General features: G+C 33.7%; 1 protein-coding gene and 1 pseudogene across 29 annotated transcripts in view; one reads left to right on the top strand and one right to left on the bottom strand.

Moving 5' to 3' along the window:
• The window catches only part of MEF2A (myocyte enhancer factor 2A), a 167,639-nt gene that overhangs the window by 94,253 nt on the left and 50,068 nt on the right, over positions 1–23,318 (bottom strand). For 17 of the 29 annotated variants that reach the window (XM_070619727.1, XM_070619894.1, XM_070619713.1 and 14 more), the window contains exon 2: positions 1,915–2,106. The exons of 7 other annotated variants lie outside the window; for them this stretch is intronic. In XM_070619727.1, the coding sequence (XP_070475828.1) occupies positions 1,915–1,968 (54 nt within the window). In that variant the 5' untranslated portion in view covers positions 1,969–2,106. Of the gene's footprint in view, positions 1–1,914; positions 2,107–11,354; positions 11,430–23,318 lie in introns of those variants that run through there. 5 more of the 29 variants (XM_070619714.1, XM_070619787.1, XM_070619703.1 and 2 more) reach the window with 1 other exon arrangement.
• On the top strand, positions 4,601–4,738 carry LOC139078603 (U2 spliceosomal RNA; annotated as a pseudogene).

Below are 23,318 nucleotides of genomic sequence, written 5' to 3'. Positions count from 1 at the left end.
GCCTCTCGGATATAGAAGGTATTCAAATTTGGATGAATAAATGACATCTCTTCTCTTCTGCATAGAAATAATTTTTCCCCTTTTAATGAAAGAATAATGAAACTTTTAACTTAAAATCCACAAACTCAAAAATCATTAAAATTAAGATGTCCTTTTAATTTATGACAAATTGTGCCTGTGCCGAATCTAACCTGAAAAGTAAACTACCCACTACCTCTTCTACATCTTTTCTGCATTCTTTGCCAAAATCATCTCAGGAGAAATTCAGATACCCTTGCCCCATTTGGCAACTTGGAAAGAAGCTGTCTTAACAGGTAAATTTAAGGTAGGAACAGGCTAAGCTAATTCTAGTTGCTGAGCTCTAATGGCAGGCTCCATCTTTTTAACAAGCGCAATTCTTTAACTTAAAAAGTTCCATTACACAGTCACTTACATATTCTTAGTTCCCCTTTCTCTCTAAACATGTAGCATCCTTTCCACTGGAAGAGCCAGTCTATCTATGCTCAATTTAAACATGACTCTTTATGGGATAATGAGACCTCAGGAGATCTTACGTGCTTTGCTACTTCTCTGCTTGTGTTACTCCCTTATACTGCGTGTGTTCACGAAACCAGTCCCCACGCCTCCCGTACATGTCACAATCTTCAGATTTGTGGAGGAAAACTTACTTGCAGCCTTACTTAGCATCATTCCTTTGGAATGATGGAATGTTTATTTTATTAGTCTTCCCTATTTAATTCAACTTCATCATACTGTGTGAGCCTTACACTTTAGCTAAGGAATCTTAAAGAGCTGAAACAAGGGCCTGCTTCAATTCGGTCTATCAGCAACACTAATCATTCCCACTAACTTCTCTACCAGATGCTCAGTTGAGTTTTGTCTCCAATTACTTCCATATTAACCAGGTGAACTACTACTCAGACTTTGCAGAACACATCTTCAACACTGTTCTGTTCCTGGTAAGCTTCCAGATAACAGCTGTTCTTGAAACACTTCCTGGTATGCATCCTTTCCAGAGACAGCATCTCTCCCTCCTGCATATGCTTAATAGTTTCTTAACAATATTCTATGAAATTATTTTTCTTTCTTTCCTTTAAACCAAGGAGTTGGCAAACTTTTTCTTAAAGGGCTAGAGAGTAAAGATTTTACGCCTATGGGCCATATAGTCTCTGGGGCAACTACTCAACTATGTTGTAATGGGAAAGCAGCCACAAACAACACATAAACAAATGCGCATGGCAGTGTTCTAATAATTTTTTATTTATACAAACACGCAGCCAGCCCATGGACCATAGTTTGACAACTCCTGCTCTAAACTCTTACAACTTCTGGTCTTCATATATCAGCATCATTATAATTATCCTGAATTTTTAAGAGTTTATTGAAATTGGTACTGAAAATTAAATTCAATATATTTTATCAATTAAAACTAAGACACGTAAGAAAAATTCTCATTATTTGTTGATCAGAAAACTTAACTGATCGGAAAACATTCACCGATAACTATAGTTAACTCAGGTATTACCTAATTATGAAAATAGAGGTGATCATTAAAATAATGATCAACATGTAGTAAACTAACAATCAAACAAACAAATGTACAAAACACTAAATAAATTATGATAAATTTATATAACAAACGGTAGTGGTGGAACTGTGGTGATTTTACTTCTCTTTCTGCCTATGTTTTCTACATTTAACATATATAATGTTTATAATAAGAAAAAAAGTTTCCTTAAAGCTCAATGATATAAAGCCAAAACTTTCTGATTGCTAAAAATTTTAATTTAGTCTCGAGATAAAAATATTTAGACTTGAAATTAAATTTAAGAAAAATTCAAACATTCTATCCTATGCTCCTTTAAAAAAAAATATTTACATCAATTAAATAGATAAATTAAAATTTTCATTTACCTGTCGGTTCCTTTCATCCATTATGCGTGTGATTTGTATTTTCTTCCGCCCCATTTTCAGTCACCTTTCCTTTCTTATATTCCAAATATTTAATTCAAAATTTTATTTTCTTCAATACCCTAAAGCATCGTACACAGCTTCTATTATTTCAGCTTCTAGTCCAAGGGCTACAGCTGAAATTTTCTATAAGATCTAAAAGAAAACACAAATTAGAAAATTTAAGTTCTATAAGTTTGCAAATCATGAAATGTTATACAAATTTCAAACGTGCTTTATGCTGCAAACAGAAAGCATTATTAGTTGAAATTTCTGGTTTTATAAAATTAGTAAATAAGTTGAAGCCTTGTTAATTTTACCCCTAAAATATCTCTTGAATCTTTTTGTGCCTCTAGTTCTGGCTAAAATAGTGCAATTACAACCTTTGAGTTTTTCTGAATGCATACAGTAACAGCAAGAAGTGCCAACACTTGAGATTTTTCTAGGTGTCAGGCACTTTTCTAAGTACTTGATATGTCTTAACTCATTCAATCCTAACTGCAATCTTCTGAGTTACTTATAATTATCATCTCCATTTTATAAATAGGGATACTAAGGCACAGAGATATTAAGTAATGTGTCCAAGGTCACACAGTAAGGGACAGAGCTTACAAAGTCAGGGAGTCTGCTCCAGCACTTCTCCTGTTGAACATTACAGAATATTCTTAAAAGTTTCTGATGGCCTCCATGTCAAAGGATGAACTAATAATCTGTGGATAACCCCAATTTGCCTTTACAAATCCTTCTTGCAAATTGTCCTGGCCGCCAGAATAACTACTATTTGTCAAGCCACAAAGACACTATATGCTTTCCTAATAACATACACTTGAATGAAATACTACTTCTTTAGCCATTTGATGAACTCCTCAGTTATCAGTTCAAATGTCATCTCCCTGATGAAGCCAAGACCAATTCGTCTTGGTAGAATAAACCATAGCACCTTTGTGAGTATGTGTGTATAAATCACAAGTCCATTTTCCTCTGAGACTGTGAATCCTTCAAGAACAAGGATTTTTTATTCCACTTATCTCTATAGTAAAATGACTGGCAATGACATAATCTGTCGTTCTCTGAAGGATAGTTGTGTCAAGAACCTAGCGCTTCAAAACTTACATAATAAAATATTTACAGAATAATGGGAGACCAATGCTAAAACACTTGCAATAATAAATTCTCAGGGGAATTTTACTGAACTATTTTTAATATTGTATATGTATACCTATAAAACTTCAATTGTACTGTGCAAATTCAGTGTTTGAGTAAATCTGGCTTTTGCTTAAAAGCAATGAGCTTTTCAATTCTTATCACTACCATCATTATCACCAGCATGGCATTTTTTACATATCTTCCCTTACTCATTCTTTTATTTCTTCATTCATGTAAACATTTAACTGATCATCTACTAACAACTTATAATGTATTAATTGATCACCTACTTGAAAAAAAATGTGCTTCCAAACACTGAACTAGGCACCCAGGATAAAATGGTCAAGAAAAAAGGATGAATTCTGATCTCACAGAGTTCACAGTCTAGTAGGGGAAAACAGACATTAATCCAACCACCATATAAATGAGTTTGTACAATTCAAAGTTGGAAAGTTCATTTACTTCACCTAAATTAATGGGTCAGAGAAGGTTTCCCTGAGAACATGCCTCATACTCAACTATGAGCGTGTACATATTAGGCAGACAGAATAGCATGAGCAAAAGCCCCGTGACAAGAGGAAACAAGAAACATTAGAGGAACTGAAAGACAGCTAGTCTCTGGAGGGAACTAACCAAAGAAGCAGCTGAGCTGTAGAATGCTTCTGTTTTCTCAACAGACTGCAATGTAAGCAATAGAAGTTGGCTTACTCCAAATCATGTTTCCTAACAGATCACACTGTATCTAATTCCCATTATGAAAACTTGCACTGTAGGAGGGAAGATAAATATCCACACATTTCACTGCAGAGATATTAAGCTAATGTCTATAAGGTATATGCACTGTATTATCTTGTATAATCTGAAAAATTCTGAATTCTAGAACAATCTGAGCATTTGGCTTTTGACAATGGTGGAGTGGGTTGCTTCAAACCAACCTTCCTCTGAGAACAACTAGAAAAGCAAAACTAAAGGTAATCTGTTTAAAACTACTAGAGAACTTTCGAGACAGTGAAAATTTGCAGGGCTGAGATCTGGAAGAAACAGATGAGACCAGACTTTAGACTCATTTTCCCCCTAAAGTCATTTGTAGATTGTTAAAACATTGGCTGCGAGACTGAGAAGCTAAGCAGATCTTTCAAGAGATGTATGGGTGGTAAAAATTAGACTCAGGGCTTGCCCCAGTAAATGCACTAGGAATCTGGAGGGAATCCAAAAGATTACACCCTAGGTATAAAGGTAAATCAGAAATAGACCAGGCCACACAAGAAGGGAAGTACATCTCAATCCCTGATTAGATTAAGGTAATCTGGGCTACTTGGTCTCATTAGCCTAGTTGCATGCCAGTAAAATCTCAAAAGATTTTAGCAAAAGTTAATCTTATCAGCAAAAGAGATAATATCAATCGAGAAATTCAGATCACCTTATCATTTTTCACATAAAAAGTCCAAAAGTAAAAAGCCAGTCAAGACCTGACTGAAAACCAGGATTTAACAATGGCAACAGAATTGCTTCTTGGCCTTTTGGCTAAGATCAAGTATAGTATCTGTTCTCATCAATTTAAAAATGGCAATATAAATAGACCCATAGTAGATCCAGATAATGGTGTTATCAGAAAAGGACTTTAAGTAATTTAATATGTTCAAAGAATTAAAAAACAAAGAATTTTAGCATACAATAATAAAAATATGGAAAACATACAACTGAAAGATACAATTCTGAAAACAGAAATTAAGAAGTCGATGAATAAGTTTAACAGTAGGTCAGATACAGTTGAAGAAATAATTAATGACCAAAAAGACAGGAAAGAAGAAAATACCCACAGTGAAGCCCAAAAAGACACAAGAACAGGAAATACAGAAAGGAGTGTGAAAAAATGATGAAACATGAAGAAAAGATCCAAAATATGTGTAACTGGAGTCCCAGAAAGGAAGGAGAGAAAAAATGGGGAAGAAGAAATATTTAAAGGCATAATAGTTAAAAACTTTAAAAAAGTGATTGACATCAAGCCACTGATTCACAAAGATCTACAAACCTCCAAGCTAAATAAATACAAAGAAAACAACAAATAGACACAAAGTAAAAGGGGAATGGGAAGGTAGAGAGACAAAGACTCAGACAGAGAGAGATCTTAAAAGTAGCCAGAAAAATTTTAAAAAGATTTAGGAATAACAGTAATATTTATAGCTAACTTCTTTATATAAATAAGCCAGAAGACAATGAAATGATATCCTCAAAGTGCTGGGCGCAGGGGAAATGACAAACTAGAATTCTATATCTAGCAAAAAATCTCCAAGGCAAAAGAAACATTTTTAGTCAAACAGAAATAGAGAATTTGTTATCAGGAAACACTAAAAGGACTTCTTCATGTAGAAGGGAAAAAAAGATCCCAGATACAACTTGGATATGCACACAGAAATGAAGTACAATGAAGATGGTAAATATGTGAATAATTCTAAATGAATATTGACTAAATAATAGTTCTTTGTAGAATTTAAAATATTACACAAAAAATATTACACAAAACTAATAGTACATAATTGCAGACAGTAGTAAATGAAGTTAAAGTATTCTAAAATGCTTTCATTGACTAGGAAACAGGAAAAGTACTCATTTACTTTACTTTAAACTTCAATTAATCAAAGATGCACTGGTAATTTCTGGGGTAACCACCACAAGAAAAGTAAAAGTATATGTAGCTAAAAAGCTAACACAGGAGGAAAAGATGGATTAATAAATAATCCAAATTAGATTTAAAAAAACAAAACTCAATTATATGATGATGACAGAGGATGTATCTTAAATATAGGGATACAGAAAGAATGAAAGTAAAAGCAAGGAGAAAGATATACTATGTAAAACACAAACCAAAAGAAAGCTTATGTGGCTATACTTTATCACAGTCAACTTTAATGTATGAGATAGATACACAGACATACAGTGGAACAGTGGGATAGAGATAAAATAGGACATTTCACTACAATAAAAGCTCAATTCACCAGGAAGATAACAGCAATTTTAAATTTGAATGCAGCTAATAACACTACAAGTCAGGAATCTGTTCCTGAAAATCGGATATTTAGTGAAAAACTAACCAGGAGCTTATTTTCCATTATTTTAAATAGGAAATGTTATGTTACATAGGAACTCAAAATCCCCAATCATTTCTCTTTTAAAATTTAACTTAAACACACAAGGTGTCCATTTATAACAGTAAATGATCATGGTTAGGATGTAAAATGATTACTACATGACTTCATAGGCAATAACTTTCTCACTGGCTTTGTTTCCTTCTCCACAATTTAACACTTTCTCAACATTTTTTGTGCATTCTACAAATCCAGGCAAAATTAAGACTCATATATGAAAGGCAATTAGAAACTTATTCAAGACAAACACACATAGCAGATAACAGCTCAAAGGCTTATAATATTTAACATCTTTTTTATCACTAGCAACATCAGAGATGCACACTCCCTTGGTTGACACTCAGCACATGCTTCAAAAAGTCTACATGTGATTCTAATGTGCTAAAAATTGCATTTGGAATATAATTTGTGACTTTCCCCATATACCAGTGTTTAAAATACTGTAATGAATTTTGCAGGTATAAAAATATACTTTTTCTACATAAATTTCAGCTAAAAAACAAGAGTATGCCCTATATATAAGCCAATATCAAAAGAACTAAGTGAAGTCCATGATTCTAGCAGGTTGATTTTAACAGAGCTTTCTCAGTAACTGATGGAACAAGCACAAAAAAACAAGGAACAAGCAGAACAGAAGAAAGAGAAAAAGATTCAAACTTTACAATCAATGACCTAACTGACATATAGAACACTATACCTAACAACTGCAGAAAATACATTCTTTGTAAGTGCATAAAAAACATTTACCAAAAGTGACCACATGCTGGAACATAAACTAAGGATTAACAAATTTCAAAGAACAGACATGTTTCTCTGAGCTCAGACAAACTAAGCAACGAATTTTAATAACAACAATGTAACTAGAAAACCCTTACATATGTGAAAACTAAGCAATAAACTTCTAAATAACCCATGGGTCAAAGAAGAAATCACAGTTAAAATTAGAAAATATTTTGAATAGAGTGCTATTTAAAATATTTCATGTCAAATGTATGGGATGCAGCTAAAACCATGCTTAAGAGGAAAATTTATAGCTTTAAAATACATATATGGGGAAAGGATAAGCAACCATCTGAAAAAGTTGCAAAAAGAACAAACTAAACTCAAAAACAGTACAAATGAAGAAATAAAGGTAAGAGCAAAAAGTAATGAAACAGAAAACAAACATACAACAGAAATCAACAAAGCCAAAAGTTAGCTCTTTGGAAGGACTAACAAAACTGATAAGTCTGTGGAAAGAGTAATAGAGGGGAAAAAGAAACAATCCAAAACCTACCTGGCCCCAAAAGTCTTAGATAAAGGAATATGAACTTCTTATTCTTAACTATCCTATACACATATTCATCACATGAAGACTAATACAAATAACCAACAAGTATCTGAGTACAGTAAATTATTTATATCGAAACTAAATTGGCATGTATAACTAACCAACACCTCCTATATTTCCAGCCCATACACTCTAATAACCTAATTGCAACAATCTTTTAATCCCACTAGGTGCTACAATTTAATAAGCCTAACATGTTTTCAGTGTCCCTCACCCACTTGGTGTTCCTTATGTTCCTCCTTATCCACTTTAATTTTCTTAGACCCCAACTCCACTCCCTTGGCCCCTGCTCTTCCCCCTCCCCCTCATTTCCTGGAAAAACCACACACCTGAGGGCCTGCTCCCATGTAGCTGAATATGGCTAGAAAATAAACAAACCTGCTAACCAGGCTAATTAATGTGACTAAGTTCACGAATGTCATGAACCTTAAACCTTAAATATTCCCTTCATACCGCCCAGCAAGCTTCCATTTTTCAATTTCCTGGTTGATTACTTTATGTCACATTTGCTCTCCTCACATCTCCAACACTTATTCCTCATCCTCACTTTGAGCTACCTATTTTAACGACGGTGGGGGGAGGGGGGGAGGCAATCAGAAGAGAAGCTCCTCAAATTCCTGCCATCACAATTATCAACCCGTCAGCATCTGTCTCACATACTCTGCCTTCTTTCCTGTTCAGGTCTTAAACTCAAGCAATTATTCCTTTCTTTCTTTCAACTTCAAAATTTTCTTCTATACTGGAACATTCTCAGAGGCAAAAAATAAAATAAAAGATGCTATTATTTAATTTACCTAAAACAAACACAGAAAACAAAAAATGTCTTGATCCTGAGAGAAATTTAAAACATATTAAATAATAAACAAATTCATGTTTGCAGATTCTGAGAAGTTTCAATTTTGTGAAGATGTCAATTCTCCCCAAATTAATCTAGAGATTCAATGCAATCTTAATCAAAATACCAGCAGGTTTTCTTTTATTGTATGCAGAAACTGACAAGATTATTCTAAAATTCACTTGGAAATACAAAGGTACAAGGTAGCTAAAGCTACCTTGAAGGATAAAGCTAAGACTCACACACCATCATTTATCAGACTTATTATAAAGCTATAGTAATTAAGATGATGTGATTTTGCCACAAGGGAAAACTCAAAGCTAACAAAGGAAGGAAATAATAAAGATCAGAACAGAGATAAACAGAGAAGAGAAAAACAAGAAAAAAATCAGCAAAACCAAAAACCGGTTTTCTAAAAGGTTTAGAAAATTGACAAACCTTTAGCTTAGATGGAATAAGAAAAAGAGAGAAGACACAAATAACTAAAATTAGAAATGAAAGTGGGGTCATTACTACCAATTCTACAAAAATAAATATGATTGTAAGAGTACTATGAACAACTTATGCCAACCAAAGGGATAACGTAGATAAAATGGACAAATTCCTAGAAATATGAAACCTATCAACACTTAATCAAAATGAAATAGAAAAGCTGAATAGACCTATAACTAGTAAGGACATTGAATTAGTAATCAAAGACCTCCTGACAAAGAAAAGTACTCGACCTGATGGCTTCACTGGTGAGTTCTGCCAAACATTTAAAGAAGAACTAACACCAATCCTTCTCAAACTCTTCTCAAAAGAAGAGGAAGAAACACTTCCCAACTCATTCTATGAGATCAGCATTGCCCTGATACCAAAGTCAGACAAAGACACTACAAGAAAACCACAGATCAATATCCCTTATGAACACTGATGCAAAAATCTTGAACAAAATACTAGCAAACCAAATTCAGCAGCATATTAAAAGAATTATAGACCATTACCAAGTGGGATTTACTCCTGGAATACAAGGATGATTCAACATACTAAAATTAATTAACATGATATACCACATTGAGAAAATGAAAGAAAAAAGCCACATGATCATCTCAAGTGATACACAAAAAGAATAACAAAATATAATACCCTTCTATGAAAAAACAACCAACTAGGAATGAAGGAAAATATCTCAACATAACAAAAGTCATATAAGAAAATCTCACAGCTTACAACCATCTCAATGGTGAAAGACTGAAAGCTTTTCCTCTAAGATAGGTAACAAGACAAGGATGGCTGATTTCACCACTTCTCCTCAATAATGCAGTGGAAGTTCTAGCCAGAGCAATTAAGAAAAAACAAAAGGCATCCAAATTGGAAAGGAAGAAGTATAATTATCTGGGCAAATGGCACGATCTTATATGTAGAATCCTCTCAAGATTCCACAAAGACATTGTTAGAATAAGCATATTAACCAAAATCAGTTGCATTTATATACACTAACAATGAACAGTCTGAAATAAGAAAATAATTCCATTTACAACAGCATCAAAAATAATAAAATACTCAGGAATTAACTTAGTCAAGGAGGTGAAATACTTGTACGGTAAAAACTAAAAAAATCGATAAAAGAAATTAAAGATGACACAATAAATGGAAAGACTTCCCATGTTCACAGACTGAAAGACTTACTTTTGTTAACATGTCAATACTACCCAAAGTAATCTACAAATCCAATGCAATCCTTATCAAAATCCCAATGGTGATTTTTGCAGAAATAGGAAAAGCCATCCTGAAATTCATCTGGAATCTCAAGGGACTCCAAATGGCCAATCTTGAAAAAGAACACAATTGGAGAACGCACACTCCCTAGTGTCAAAATTTTCTACAAAGCTACAGTAATTAAAATAATATGGTACTGGCATAAAAACAGACACTAGACAAATGTAAAAGAATAGAGTGCCCAGAAATAAATCCACACATACATGGTACAATGTCAAAAAGTGTCAATAGACACTATCAACAGAGGAAAACAGCAACCCACAGAATAGGAGAAAACAACTGAAAATCACATACCTGACACAAGGTTAATATCTAGAATACCTAAAGAACTCCTAAAACTCAACAACCAAAATAAACAACCTAATTACAAAATAGGCAAAGGACTTGAACATACGTTTCTCCAAAGAAGATATACAAATGGCCAATAAGTACATGAAAAGATGCTCAACATTACCAAAAATGAGACAAATGCAAATCAAAACCACAATGAGACACCACTTCACATCCATTTGGATGGCTATTATCAAAACAAACAAGAAAAAAACCCCAGAAAACAACAGACATTAATGTGAATGTGGAGAAACTGGAACGCTTGTGCGCAGTTTTGGGGAATGTGAAATGGTACAGTTGCTGTGGAAAACAGTACTCAAAAGTTAAATATAGAATTACCACTTGATCCAACACTTCCAGCTCTAGGTACATACACAAAACAATTGAAAGCAAGGACTTGAATAACATACTTGTACACCAATGTTCACAGGAGGAGCATTATTCACAACAGTCAAAAGGTAGAAACAATCCAATGGAATACGGAAATCCTATCACGTTACAATATGGATGAACCTTGAAAATATTATCTGAAGCAAAATAAGTCAGTCACAGAAGGGCAAATACCATATAATTCCACTTATATGAGAGACCTAGAGTAGTCAAATTTATAGAGACAGAAAGTAAAACGGTAGCTATCAGGGAGGGGAGGAGGGAGGAATGGGGAATTATGGTTTAATGGGCACAGAGTTTCAGTATGCGATGATGAAGGACGGCAGTGATTGATGCACAGCAATGTGAATTTACTTAATGTCACGGACTGAACACTTAAAAATGGTTAGAATGGTAAATACTGTGTTATGTATACATTACCACAATTTCAAAAAATACAAATACTCAAAAATAAGTATGTACGCACCTTTAAAATAATTGCAGGATTCAGATTTTATTAATTCAAGCTAACCACGAACTCTTTGGGTCAAATGAGTACTGACTTTTCTATACGATAAAGATAAAGGAGTTTTAGTGGAAATGGCAACATTTAAAATCCACCTTTAGAATTAAAACCAATCTTTAGCAAACACAGATGGGCATTTTTCCTCACAGAGAAAGTAATACATCTTATCCCAGGGAGAAAAAAAAGGAATCTCCCTATTTAAATACCAAGGCCTGTATCTTTCTTCAGGCAACATTAACACAGTAAAAAATTAGTTTGAACTCTCACTTAATTGAAATTGTATGTCATTTTTTAAAAATCAGGAACTAGATTTAAAAAAAGATTCCCAATGTGAGCCCTGCTGTCTTAATTTAAGAGATATCACAGAATCCAGTACTCAGAGTCACCAATTCATACTAATACTAATGATCAATGTTAAGTCTTTTTAAATCGATTTTGTTTACTGTTTTAAAGAACCCTGTTGCTTAAGCAAATAAATATTTTAAGAGTATGGACTTTAAACAGAAGGCAAACTTTACTTTTTAAACTTGGCCCTTAATAAATAAACACCAATCTCTGAGTTTATCAGAACACCCCATTTTGATGATTCTGATAAATCAATTGCATATTAAATTTTTTCAAAAGCTACTAAAATAAACTTTGTAAAAAAAGTAACTGTGCCATCAACAACTGAACCTTTTTAATAAATAAACATGTATATATCAAGAGGAAATCTCTCATGATTCCTTACTTCTTTAACCTTAAGAATTCAATTTTGGACATGTTAACTTGAGATGGTGATAGACTATACAACTGGAAATCTCAAATAGGAAACTAGATATAAGACTCAGATATTAGAGTTAAAAATATGCTTTGGGGAGTCTTGGGCATAGAGATAACATTAATGTTGTGGGACACAATGTCCTCACCTAGGGATAAAATGTAAAATGGAAAGAGAGCAAAGGCCCCAAAGAACAAAACATTATTGTTGCTGCAAACGAACAGCCCAAATTATCATCTAGACTAAGGTTTTTAAACAATTAAAAAAATTGAAAAAGATATCTGATTTTCAGCTTCCGTTGAAAAATCCACTCTCTTTTCAAGAATTTATACTAAGGAAATAATAAGACAATGACGAAAATTATAAGGAAGCGAATGTTCATCCCAATGCAATGAAAATAGTGAAAACATTTTATAACAAATGTTCACAATATGTTGTTGTGGGCAGAAAATACATAATTCTAATATTGCTTTTATAAATTCTGTAGACAAATATGTGAACAGACAAAAGATGGTACCGTCTATTCATGTTATGGAAATTAATAGCTTGTGGACAGTTTAAAAAAATTTTCTTCATTTTATTTTTCTTAAATAAACATCATTATTGTGATCAGAAATAAGGTTATTACAAACAACAAAAACTAATGGCTGGTTTTAAAATTAAGAAGGAAAAAAAAGCCTGAAAACCAGAAAGCATGAACTTAAAACATTACTGAAATGTTCCTTCTACTTTAGCATTTTGCGCAATTTCCAGTTACTCTTTCTCCACAACTTGGAATGCTTGGAATTTCAAAGCATTATCGGACTGAGAAGGTCTATTACAAGTTGAGTGAGAAATCCTGGATGCCAGCCCTCAACATGTCACAAAACTAGCTACAAGACCTGTGGTACCTGACGATTTCTACTTAAAAGTAACTGTTTTTATAACAGGAAAATTGAAATTACACACATTATACGTACCACACGAGGCTAGAATAAAATACTGTACATACACAAATATTTTCGGGAAAGTGATTCATTACTACTACTAACAAATATATTTCCAAGCCGGGTATATAACATGTTATTAATATTTATGATAAAAAAATGAGTATTTTATTTACTGTGTGCCAGCTATTTTACATATTTACTTCCCATGAAACATATTAATACCTTTTTGTGCATATACAATAGAAATCAGGAGAAAAAATTAAATGGAAAATATCTTGTAATTAATTTCCAATAATGAACATCAAGTTGGAATCCGAGGTTATATCCTTTTTTAAATATAAAAAAGCAAACTAAACATGAAATAGATAAAAGTACTAATATATATTATATAAACTCACATGAGTATATACAATATACTATAATATTATAATATATATTAGTATATATAGTCATTAGACTAATACATAATATATAATATTATATATAGGCTATATGTAATATATTAACAAATACAGTGTTAAATTTACATACAGTTTATATGTAGTTTAAATTTTTTTCCTTCAGCTTAGTAGATACTCTTATTTGATTTCTTCCTTTTTCTGTAAATAGCATAACAATGAAAAGAAAGGGGAGAAAGAGTGCCAAATCCATAGTGTTCCAGGAACCATTTTAATCTAAACTTTTTCTTTACCAAACTTCAATCAAGATGCTTGAGAAAGGGTAGAATCCTATAAATTTCAAATTACTTTAGAAATCTTCTTGTACTGTAACCCCTCCTCCTTCAGCAAAGAAACTGAAAGCCAGAGAAAGGTGAACCATCCAGTCTCAGTCAGTTCAAACAGGTAGGAACTTTTCTACTATAACAAAGCAGCTGCCTTAACCGTAGTCATTTATGTACTAACTTCTCAATCCTTCTCCCAATTATGTACCACTCTGCACATTATGATTTACCTAATTTTTCTTTTCATCAATTCCCTTTTTCACTTTAATAAATATATTTAAATATAAAATTTCTTTACTGCTGTAACAGAAAAATTAGTATAACCTGCCACAAATGGAAGATAGTCTTTAAAATAATGAAAACATAATTAAATATGAAGTAAAATGGAAGCAATTAAACAATGCTGGTATGCATATATGTGTATGTGTGTATCATGGTATTATTATTTATCATTTCCATGATTATATGGTAAATATATACACATTTATAACATGTATAATATATAATATATAATCATAGTAACTATAAGTACCATGATTATATAGTAACTACATATATATTTTTTATATATAAAACGTATATAATATATAATAGGTATATAATCATGGTAACTATAAGTAACAACAAATCACATTACCTGATTTGTAAAAATGCATACTAAAATAATTTCTTCAGTAATAAGAATGAATGGGATTGCAAAAAATAATTATTAAAGGAGATTCAGCTTCATTTTACTGAGGAAACTAACTCCCAATTTTTAATTTTAATGTAAATCAGATCAAAGAATCCCATCTCACAAGTGTACTTAATCAGAAAAGGGAAAGATCTAGGCAACCTTCTTTGATAGGGTTGCAATACCAAAAATTCCTAACCAAAAGAGTAAGCAACTTTTGTTTAGCAAACTTTTGCCTCAAGATGACTCTGAAGCCTTCTTCTTAGATGTGAAAATATACTTGGCAGTTTTCAAACAGTCATGGGAAATGGGTACTATTTCCATTCACTTCTGCCATCCAATTTGGGGGAAATACTTTTAAAAAAAAATCTTCTATCAGGCCTTTCGAGTATCCTTCCATAATATTCAAAATATTTTCACAGCCAGTTCATCAGGTAAGTAAGTTCATAACCATAGGATTCAGACAATGAATACGTTTTCTATTACATATTAGTTGGCTGAATGGAGAAATGAACTTTTCAAGGGCCCTGGTATGTAATAACAGGAAAGCACCTTATACACATTATCTTCTTAAGTTCTTACAACCTCTTCACAAGACAGCCATTATTATTATTTCCATTTTAAATCTGAGAAAACTGAAGCCTAGGCAATAAGTACCACTTTCTCAAGGTCACAGTTGCTAAAAAAGCAGAGCCAAGACTCAATCCAGGTCTATGTGACTCAAGAAGAGTGTTCTAACAGCTATACTCTGCTGCCTCAGTAAGAGAGGATCAGAAGCTAAAGCCCTGCATCAGTTTTCCCAGAGCAGATGGTCTCTCAGATGCCAAGCACCAGCCTTGATTAGGGACCCTGAATCCAGGTCAGCAGTCTGGTGGCTGCTGGCCCAGCCCTCCCACCGAAACCCTTTATCTCTCTGTTGGCAAGTTAGCAAGGTGGGAGAGAAGGAAGAAGCCAAGGACTACCGACACCAGCAAGATAAAGAAACCCCACCACCACTCCTATAGCCTAGTTTCTTCCCTCCTTCTCCCTTGCATCCTTAATGGCCAGGCCAGGGGCACCACAACTCTTCAAGCTACAGCTGCCAACTCCTGCTTGCTCATACTTTAGGATACAGATCTTCCTTGACCTAGCATACTATTCTTGCACAATTTACAATTTGTAATTGCCTTAAAAGAAAATATAAAGAATGTCTTCAGCAAGTATACTAATGTTTGCAACCATTTAGAAAAAAAATTTTTTTAACTTTTTATTTTAAAATAATTTCAAACTAACTGAAAGTTGCAAGAATACTATAGAGAATTCCTGCAAAACTATTACCTAGATTCACCAATTTTTAACATATTCCAACTCTGTCAATTGTCCCAGTAATGTTCTTTAGAGCTTTTTTCCCCTGCTCTTCAGTACAGGATCTATCCAGGATCACATATTACATTTAGTTGTCAGTCTCGTTAGTCTCATTTAATCTAGAAAAGTTGCTTAGCCTTTCCCTTCCATGACACTGACATTTTGAACAATACAAGCCAGTTACTGTATAGAATATTTCTCAATTTGCATGTGTCTGATGTCTCCTCACATCTAAATTCCCACCAAAATACTATGAGTTATCTTATATCCTTCTTAGGGTATCATATCCAGAGGCATTTGATGTCTATCTACCTCTTGCTGATGTCTCTTTGTGTCATCTGATTTCTCTGCTGTTAGACCTACTTCCCTCCTGCAATAACAAGCAATCTGTGGGAAGACATGTTAAACTTACTGGAAAGGCATATAAATAGCCCACTCTTCAGCAAACTTTTCCCCTGGATTTAGAACCCTTTGATGATTCTTACTTGAACCAATCTATACCATGACAATTATAAAATGATGGTCTTCCAATGATGTCCAATACAGACTTTAAGTAAGATGGGAAGTTTTATTCTGGCTTTGCTATTAATTGTGTGACCTCGGAAATGTCATTTGACTTCTCTATGCCAAACTGTAAACTATAGATAATAAGACATATACCATATGGTTATTCCAAAGAATAGATGCAAAGATATGTTAAAAATTCTTATGAGTGCCAAACACATACAAAAAGTTCTATAAATGCTAGTCGCCAGTACTTCAACTCTAACATTCCATAATTATAATTAATATTTATAAAACACTTTTAAAAATGAAATCTAAAGTATCATTTGAAGATTATAATCTCTGCTGAACAAAGACTGATTTTATCTTTGTGACTACTATGCAGACAATATAAATCACCATTGAAATGAGAGTGTGTAAAGTTGAAGGACATCAAAAGAGTTATGAAAGATGTCAATCAGGGGGAAAAAAGGTTATACTTATCCAACTTTACTGGTTAGATAAGATACTATTTTCTTCTTCATAAAATTTCTTTCGCACTTTCAGGGAAACCAAAAAATGCTCCAAAGAATTAAAAGAAAAATCCTACATCAATTTTCCCAAATCTTGTCAAAGCAAGTGGGTAAGCTCTACTGTACCTCTCTGCTGTCATTCTCACAGTAATCATGGTAAATGTTCTGCAACTTAAGGGAAGGATCTGTCTGGCCTATCCACATAGTACAGACACAATAACAATTCCACAGCTGCCCAGAGGCACCATTACTTTGCCATTCTAAAAGTCTGTATTGGTTAGTTAAAAAAAAAAAATTGTAAATATATATATTGTAGCTACAAAGTGCAATAAAAAGTCAGCTGACAATCATCAATAATCAGAGCCAGGAAAACAATCTTTACTACTTTCCAGTGACATCTAAACAGGAGTATGGAGGAAAACTTCCCATCTTTGACTGGATTAACAGAAGATCACCCATAATAGTTCTGATTAGTAACACTCATCAGCACTAAACATTTTTTCCAAAACTGTCATATTACTTTATAATTCTTAACGTCCAACAGTTAGAAAGAGACATGGGTTCCATGTCCATTTCTGTTATACTTAAGTAAACCACAGCCAGAAACAACAGGAAGCCTACCCAAAGTCCCAAAGCTGGTCAGGAAAAGAAGTGAGACTGACAAAGGCATCACGATATAATTTTTTACACGATATTTATGCAGGCAAGGATCTCATTTTCAACAGTATCATTAGAGGGAAGGAAAATCACCACAAGGTAAAAACTTTGCATGTTTTCAAGATAATTATATTTCCAGACAGTAAAACAGACAAGATTGCAGAGAAAATAACTCTTCAAACTCAGTGAAATTTGCCCTGTTTATTTGTTAAGGTATTTATTGACTACGACTAGAGAGAAATGTATTTTCAGAACAGCCAAGGGTAAAGAACATAACTTCAAGTGTTTCAATATTTAGCTATATGTGAAAAATAATACAGTAAATATATCAAAAGCAGAGAAGCAAGAGGAGACTTATACATTCCCATAAGAATATTACAGCTCTATATAGCATCCAAGGTTATGATCATTGTTTTCTATAGTCACAGAATGTAAACAAAAATCTTTAAGCAGCTTCGTTCTACTAACAAGCCTGTGGCCATTACAAACAGAAGGAAGACCCCTAACAGAGTCCAGCCTTTCATTCCTAAATGAAATCAAGACAATAATTTATTATTCATAGGATATTCATATTATTATTTGTAGGACGGAGAGATTATTCTGTATAATTAACTAACAATAAATCTATCCAAGAAATTTTGTTATATTTCCATTATATTTATCAACAAAAGATGTAATTCTCTCAATTTCAACTAATTTGATTGTGTACCTCCAGAGAATTAAGATAAAGTTTAAACCAAAAACCCTATCTAAAACAATATTATGTACTTAATATGCACTTAACACTAATTGCCAATGAGAGTAAGTCACCTAATCAATATAATGTTTTTTGCAACATTCTCAATTTTACACAAGAAAGGATTTTTAAAGTCCAGCTGCTCAAAAAAAAACCCCTAAAAATCACTTTATACGACTTCAGCTAAGAATGTTAAAAAGCTCTGAAGCCAACCCAGGCATAGTGGTTAAGTTCACGTGCTCTGCTTCAGCAGCCCAGGGTTCACAGGTTCAGATTCCAGGCATGGACCTGCGCACCACTCACCACACCATGCTGTGGTGGTGTCCCACATACAAAGTAGAGAAAGACTGGCACAGATGTTAGCTCAGCCACAATCCTCCTCAAGCAAAGAGGACTGGCAACAGATGTTGGCCCAGGGCCAATCTTCCTCACCATCCCCCCCCCAAAAAAAGCCTCAAGATAACATTGCTCCTATCTTAACAAAGAAAAAGAGACAATAATCTCCAGAAGCATAACTTTCCCTGAGTGTTATCAAAAAGCTGAGGTTACAAGACAACCATGTGAATGGAATTCCAAAGGATGACAAGCCATTCTGAGGAGATAGGACACATTAACTGATTCATCTTGGCAGAACATGGGAGAAACAGGCTGCTAGCACAAAAGCTGGTAAAAAAAAAAAAATCAGCAGACATTTTAATGTATTCTTAAAAGCTGAGTGGGCTAGTGTGACAGTTTAGAATCTTTGGAAACCCTAGACAAAGGAGAATGTGTTCTTTTCCATGGACATGTTCTATGTGCTCACAAGAAACATTGGGGGACAGTACCAAAGATGTGAGAGAGACCCCCTTGGCGACACACAAACACAAATTCCTGTATACTTTCCGGGCATCACAGTTATTTACTAGATACATGACTTTGGGCTACAGTCAAACAAATTTCTCTTACCCTTAGTTTTCAAATCTGTAAAACTAGAATAATAAATTTCACATAGGGTTTTGTGAGGATTCATGGAGATAAAGTACCTGTTCAGCACTTGGCACATATCAGGAGCTTAAAAAATAATACTCATTATTATTACTCAGTTTATTCCAACTCCAAGTACCCATTTCTTCATCATAAAATTAATGAGGGCAGCACAGGCTTGGCTGCCACCTGGGGAAGCTCTAAAAGGGAAAGGAGCCGAAAAAGGGGAGTAGTGAAGCAACCAAAAGATCAATTTTAAATTCTGCTAATTCAAAAAGACAGAGAAACTCATCAGATATTATAAACCTATAAAAAATTTACATTTATAATGCAAGCAAGAGGTAGTTATTTGAAAGAAACCCATGGTTTCTTTTATAAAAGGAAGAATTGTCTCTTAATTTACCTAGATTGAAAGTTCATGATTTGGATACACTGCATTTTCATCAAGAGCATTTACTCTTTTTTAATACATTTTAATTTTATATCACAGACATCACAACAAATGGATTGGATTTACTGACAGGATTCTTTATTGTGTGAGGGGCTTCTGACTACAGAGAAAACAACTGTTATTCTCTATGCTTTTTTAATGTTCGTTTTCCGTGATGTATATTTTAATTTAAAAATAAACATCATTAGATACTTAGAAGACAATTCATATTCCATTGGTTTCAACAATGAAAATAAAAGATGAAACAGAAAACAAACTAGGATCTTTAGAATCCAAAGCAAAGAAGTCTATGACTAATTATTGCTTTTTTCTCCCCAAAGGCATAAACAGAGTCTAGGTCAACCACACAATGCCTAGGGAATATGCCAGTAGGGAAGGAAAACTAAAGAAATTTAGAATGAAACTGTAGAACACAAAAATGACAGGGAGAAGAAAGAAGAGGGACCTAAATTAACCAACCCTGGAACCATTCTAACTCTAAACTTCTTGTTAGATGACAAAATTCTTACTGTTTTAGTTAGCCTCTCTGTTACTTGCAGCAGAAAGCATGCTACCTGATATATACATACAGATAGTTTAAGAGACAATTATAATCTGTTCCCAAAAGGACAAGTAAATTATAGACCATTTAAAATGTTTCAGGTAGGTGATTTTCAAAGCAAATCACAAATATTCTTTCCTTGATCTATCATTTCATTTCATAATTTTTATTCCAGACATAAAAATGATGTACAAATGCTCATAAGACCAAAATCTTCTAAGTCAAAATACCAGATGATACAGAAGGCTAAAAATAGAAACAAAAATGTCCTGTAAATAAATATAGACCACACGACAAACACATACAGAGCCTTAAAAATGAAAGAGTTTCCTATGCAGTTCTAAAGAAAGCTGACTATTTCTGATATTCTACTGGTACCCAGTATAGCATGTCTTTACAAGTGATGATGTGTGACTTGAGCACTCAATTAAAAACTGCTGAACAGCAGTGTTGGGTGATAGAAGGCAGCATTGAAAGATGAACAATCAATTCTTGTAATATACACAGATCATAATCATATGCAAAATAAAAGGCAAATTAATAAATGATTGTAACAAAGATAAAGCAGGAGACAGTGGCAAAGCAAGCTTGTTCATTTAGCTACTCAGTGCTTCCTAAAATTCAAAAGTTCCTTACAACCAACACTGCTTCAAAATTCTCTCACATCCAGCCAACCAATCAAAATTCAATATCTGTTTCAGAAAGGTTCTGCTAACATAGTGAGACAGGTTTTTTCTCCACTGTAATAAGAAACTCCACGGCTACAGCTCTCAATAGTGTATCCATCAACCAAAAGAAACTTGACTACAGCATTACTTTCAGGTATTCAGTACCCAAAAGGCATTCCATATCATCAACTGACAGCATAAAAGAGAAGACAGATGATAGGTGATTTTCTCTTTTTTTTAGAACGTGCCTCAGACTAAGTCTTTCTGAAAAGGGCTTTCTGAAAAAGACCATTTATTCCAAAGCCAGATCCTGATGAAGGAGCTAGACTGTTAATACTAAGCTTAATAGCCTCTCACTGATTTTTAGTAGGCAGTAACAACTACTGGTAAAATAAAGTCTTGAACTCTGGTGCTAAAAGAAATCAATATTTAATACGCATTATTTTATGTTGCCTTATTACCTTAATTTTCATTTGTCCTCTCAAAACCAAGAAAGAAACAAAAGGAAAAAAATTAAATGGCATTGAATTAAGCAAGATCAAGATGCAATCCTATAAATGCTAACAACTGACTACCAAAGCTATGAAGATATCAAAATATTATCATTTTATTTGATTTCTTCAGAGATATTATAAAATGGACATGAATTTGCAAGATATTTTCCCATTTTATCTCTTCTAAAATAATGTTTCATAAAGAAAAATCTTTACTTTGCATACACGTAAAAGCTATTATTTATTTTTAAGTATTTCAATTTCCTCATCTATTTATCCTCTAAGTTCAAGGTATAATTTCAAACATTGAAGATCTATGATTTATTTTGTAAGAACAAGACTATACTTGGCATATAACCATTAAATCCAATCATGTTCCCAAGGGAAAAGTTCTTATTTTTAAGTCAACACAGTTCTTAAGCAGTGTAACAGAAAATATGCTAGCCTTGGGGTTAAAAGAGCCAATTTTAATTGGCTCTGCCATGAATTATTTATTAACGATCTTGACCAAGTCACTTAATCTCTCACTTAAACTGGCCAGTTTCTTCATTTTTAAAATTGAGCAGATACCACATACTTTACAGAGCACATGAATATACAGAGAAAGTATATTAAAGCTTCTATAGCATAATCAATGTACACTATACACAGGTCTTCCATAAAAGTTCAATAAATGCTTTCTCATTCAGCCATTCTCAGTTTTGTTTGGTTGGTTCAAATATTGCAGAGGAGTGGCATATGGTAGTGGTTAAGAGGAGAGATTCTGCAGTGAGCCTACCTGGATTCAAATCTCAGCTTCACCACTTACTACGTGCCTAAGCTTGAGGAAGTTACTCAACTTCTCTAAGTTTCAGGTGCCACATCTTAAAAATATTTGAACAATAATAATATTCAAACACTTATAAGAATTAAGAGAGAACATATGATAAAACACTTAGCCTAGTATGCAGCACAAGTTTACAAATGTTAAGAAAATCCTAACAGATGCATTCAAATTGCTGTGAAATGTGCATAAAACACAAATAGCAAGAACTCAGGTTATCAACCTACTACAAAGGCCTCAATCACCACCTGTACACTACAGCTATATCACTAGCCTAATGGACTCTCTATTTCCAACCACATTCTCAATTACTCAACCTGGGTATCCTAAGGTATCTCAAAAGCCAACATTTTTAAAAACCAAATACATCAAGTCTATTCCTTTTCTGTATTCACACCTTTCCTGCCCCGTTCCAATGCAATCGTTTCAGAACTACCTGTAATGTTTTTAAACATCCTATCTAGCCAAATCATTCCCATTTATACAATCTCCACTGACTCCACACTACCTACAAGCATAAAGTCATTACAAGATCTGGTTCCAACTCATGTCTCCAGTCATAGCACAGTACTCTACTTCCAGAAACAGCCACTGTCACCTCTAGCCTTGGCTTTGCAATAGCCCACTAACTGGTCTCAGAAGGCATTCTTATTCCTCTTCAATCCAATTTCCCCATTTTCATTAGAGCAATTTTAAAACGGAAATATGTTACATACCACTGTTCTTAAAGTCCAAGCCCTTAACATGGCCTAGAAAACCCTATCTAATCTTGCCCCTGCCTCTAACCACCATCATCTTTCCCTGCCACTCTTCTTCTTGCCCAGTAAGTTTCTGGGCACAGGCCTTTCTCTACTTAGAAAGCTCCTAACTCCTTTCTGCTGCAGGGCCTTCACACACACTACCAGCTTGCTATCTCCTGCTAGGTCTCAACCCAAGCACTTCCCCTTACTAAGAGTCCTACACATCCTTTATGTCTCAGTCACACCATTATTTCTTCCAAGCAATGTTCCCTAACACCCACATTGTCAGAACTCCTAATACACTTTCAGAGTACACTGTACTTCTCTTCTATGGCATTTATCACAACTGTAATTAATTACTTGTACAATTAATTTTAATTTCTTTTTTTTCCCCTGCCAAACTATAAGC

The sequence above is a fragment of the Equus przewalskii genome, chromosome 1 (assembly GCF_037783145.1).
Source record: "Equus przewalskii isolate Varuska chromosome 1, EquPr2, whole genome shotgun sequence".
Classification (NCBI taxonomy): domain Eukaryota; kingdom Metazoa; phylum Chordata; class Mammalia; order Perissodactyla; family Equidae; genus Equus; species Equus przewalskii.
The sequence above is the reverse complement of the archived record's forward strand: the minus strand, read 5'-3'. Positions and strand labels throughout refer to the sequence as shown.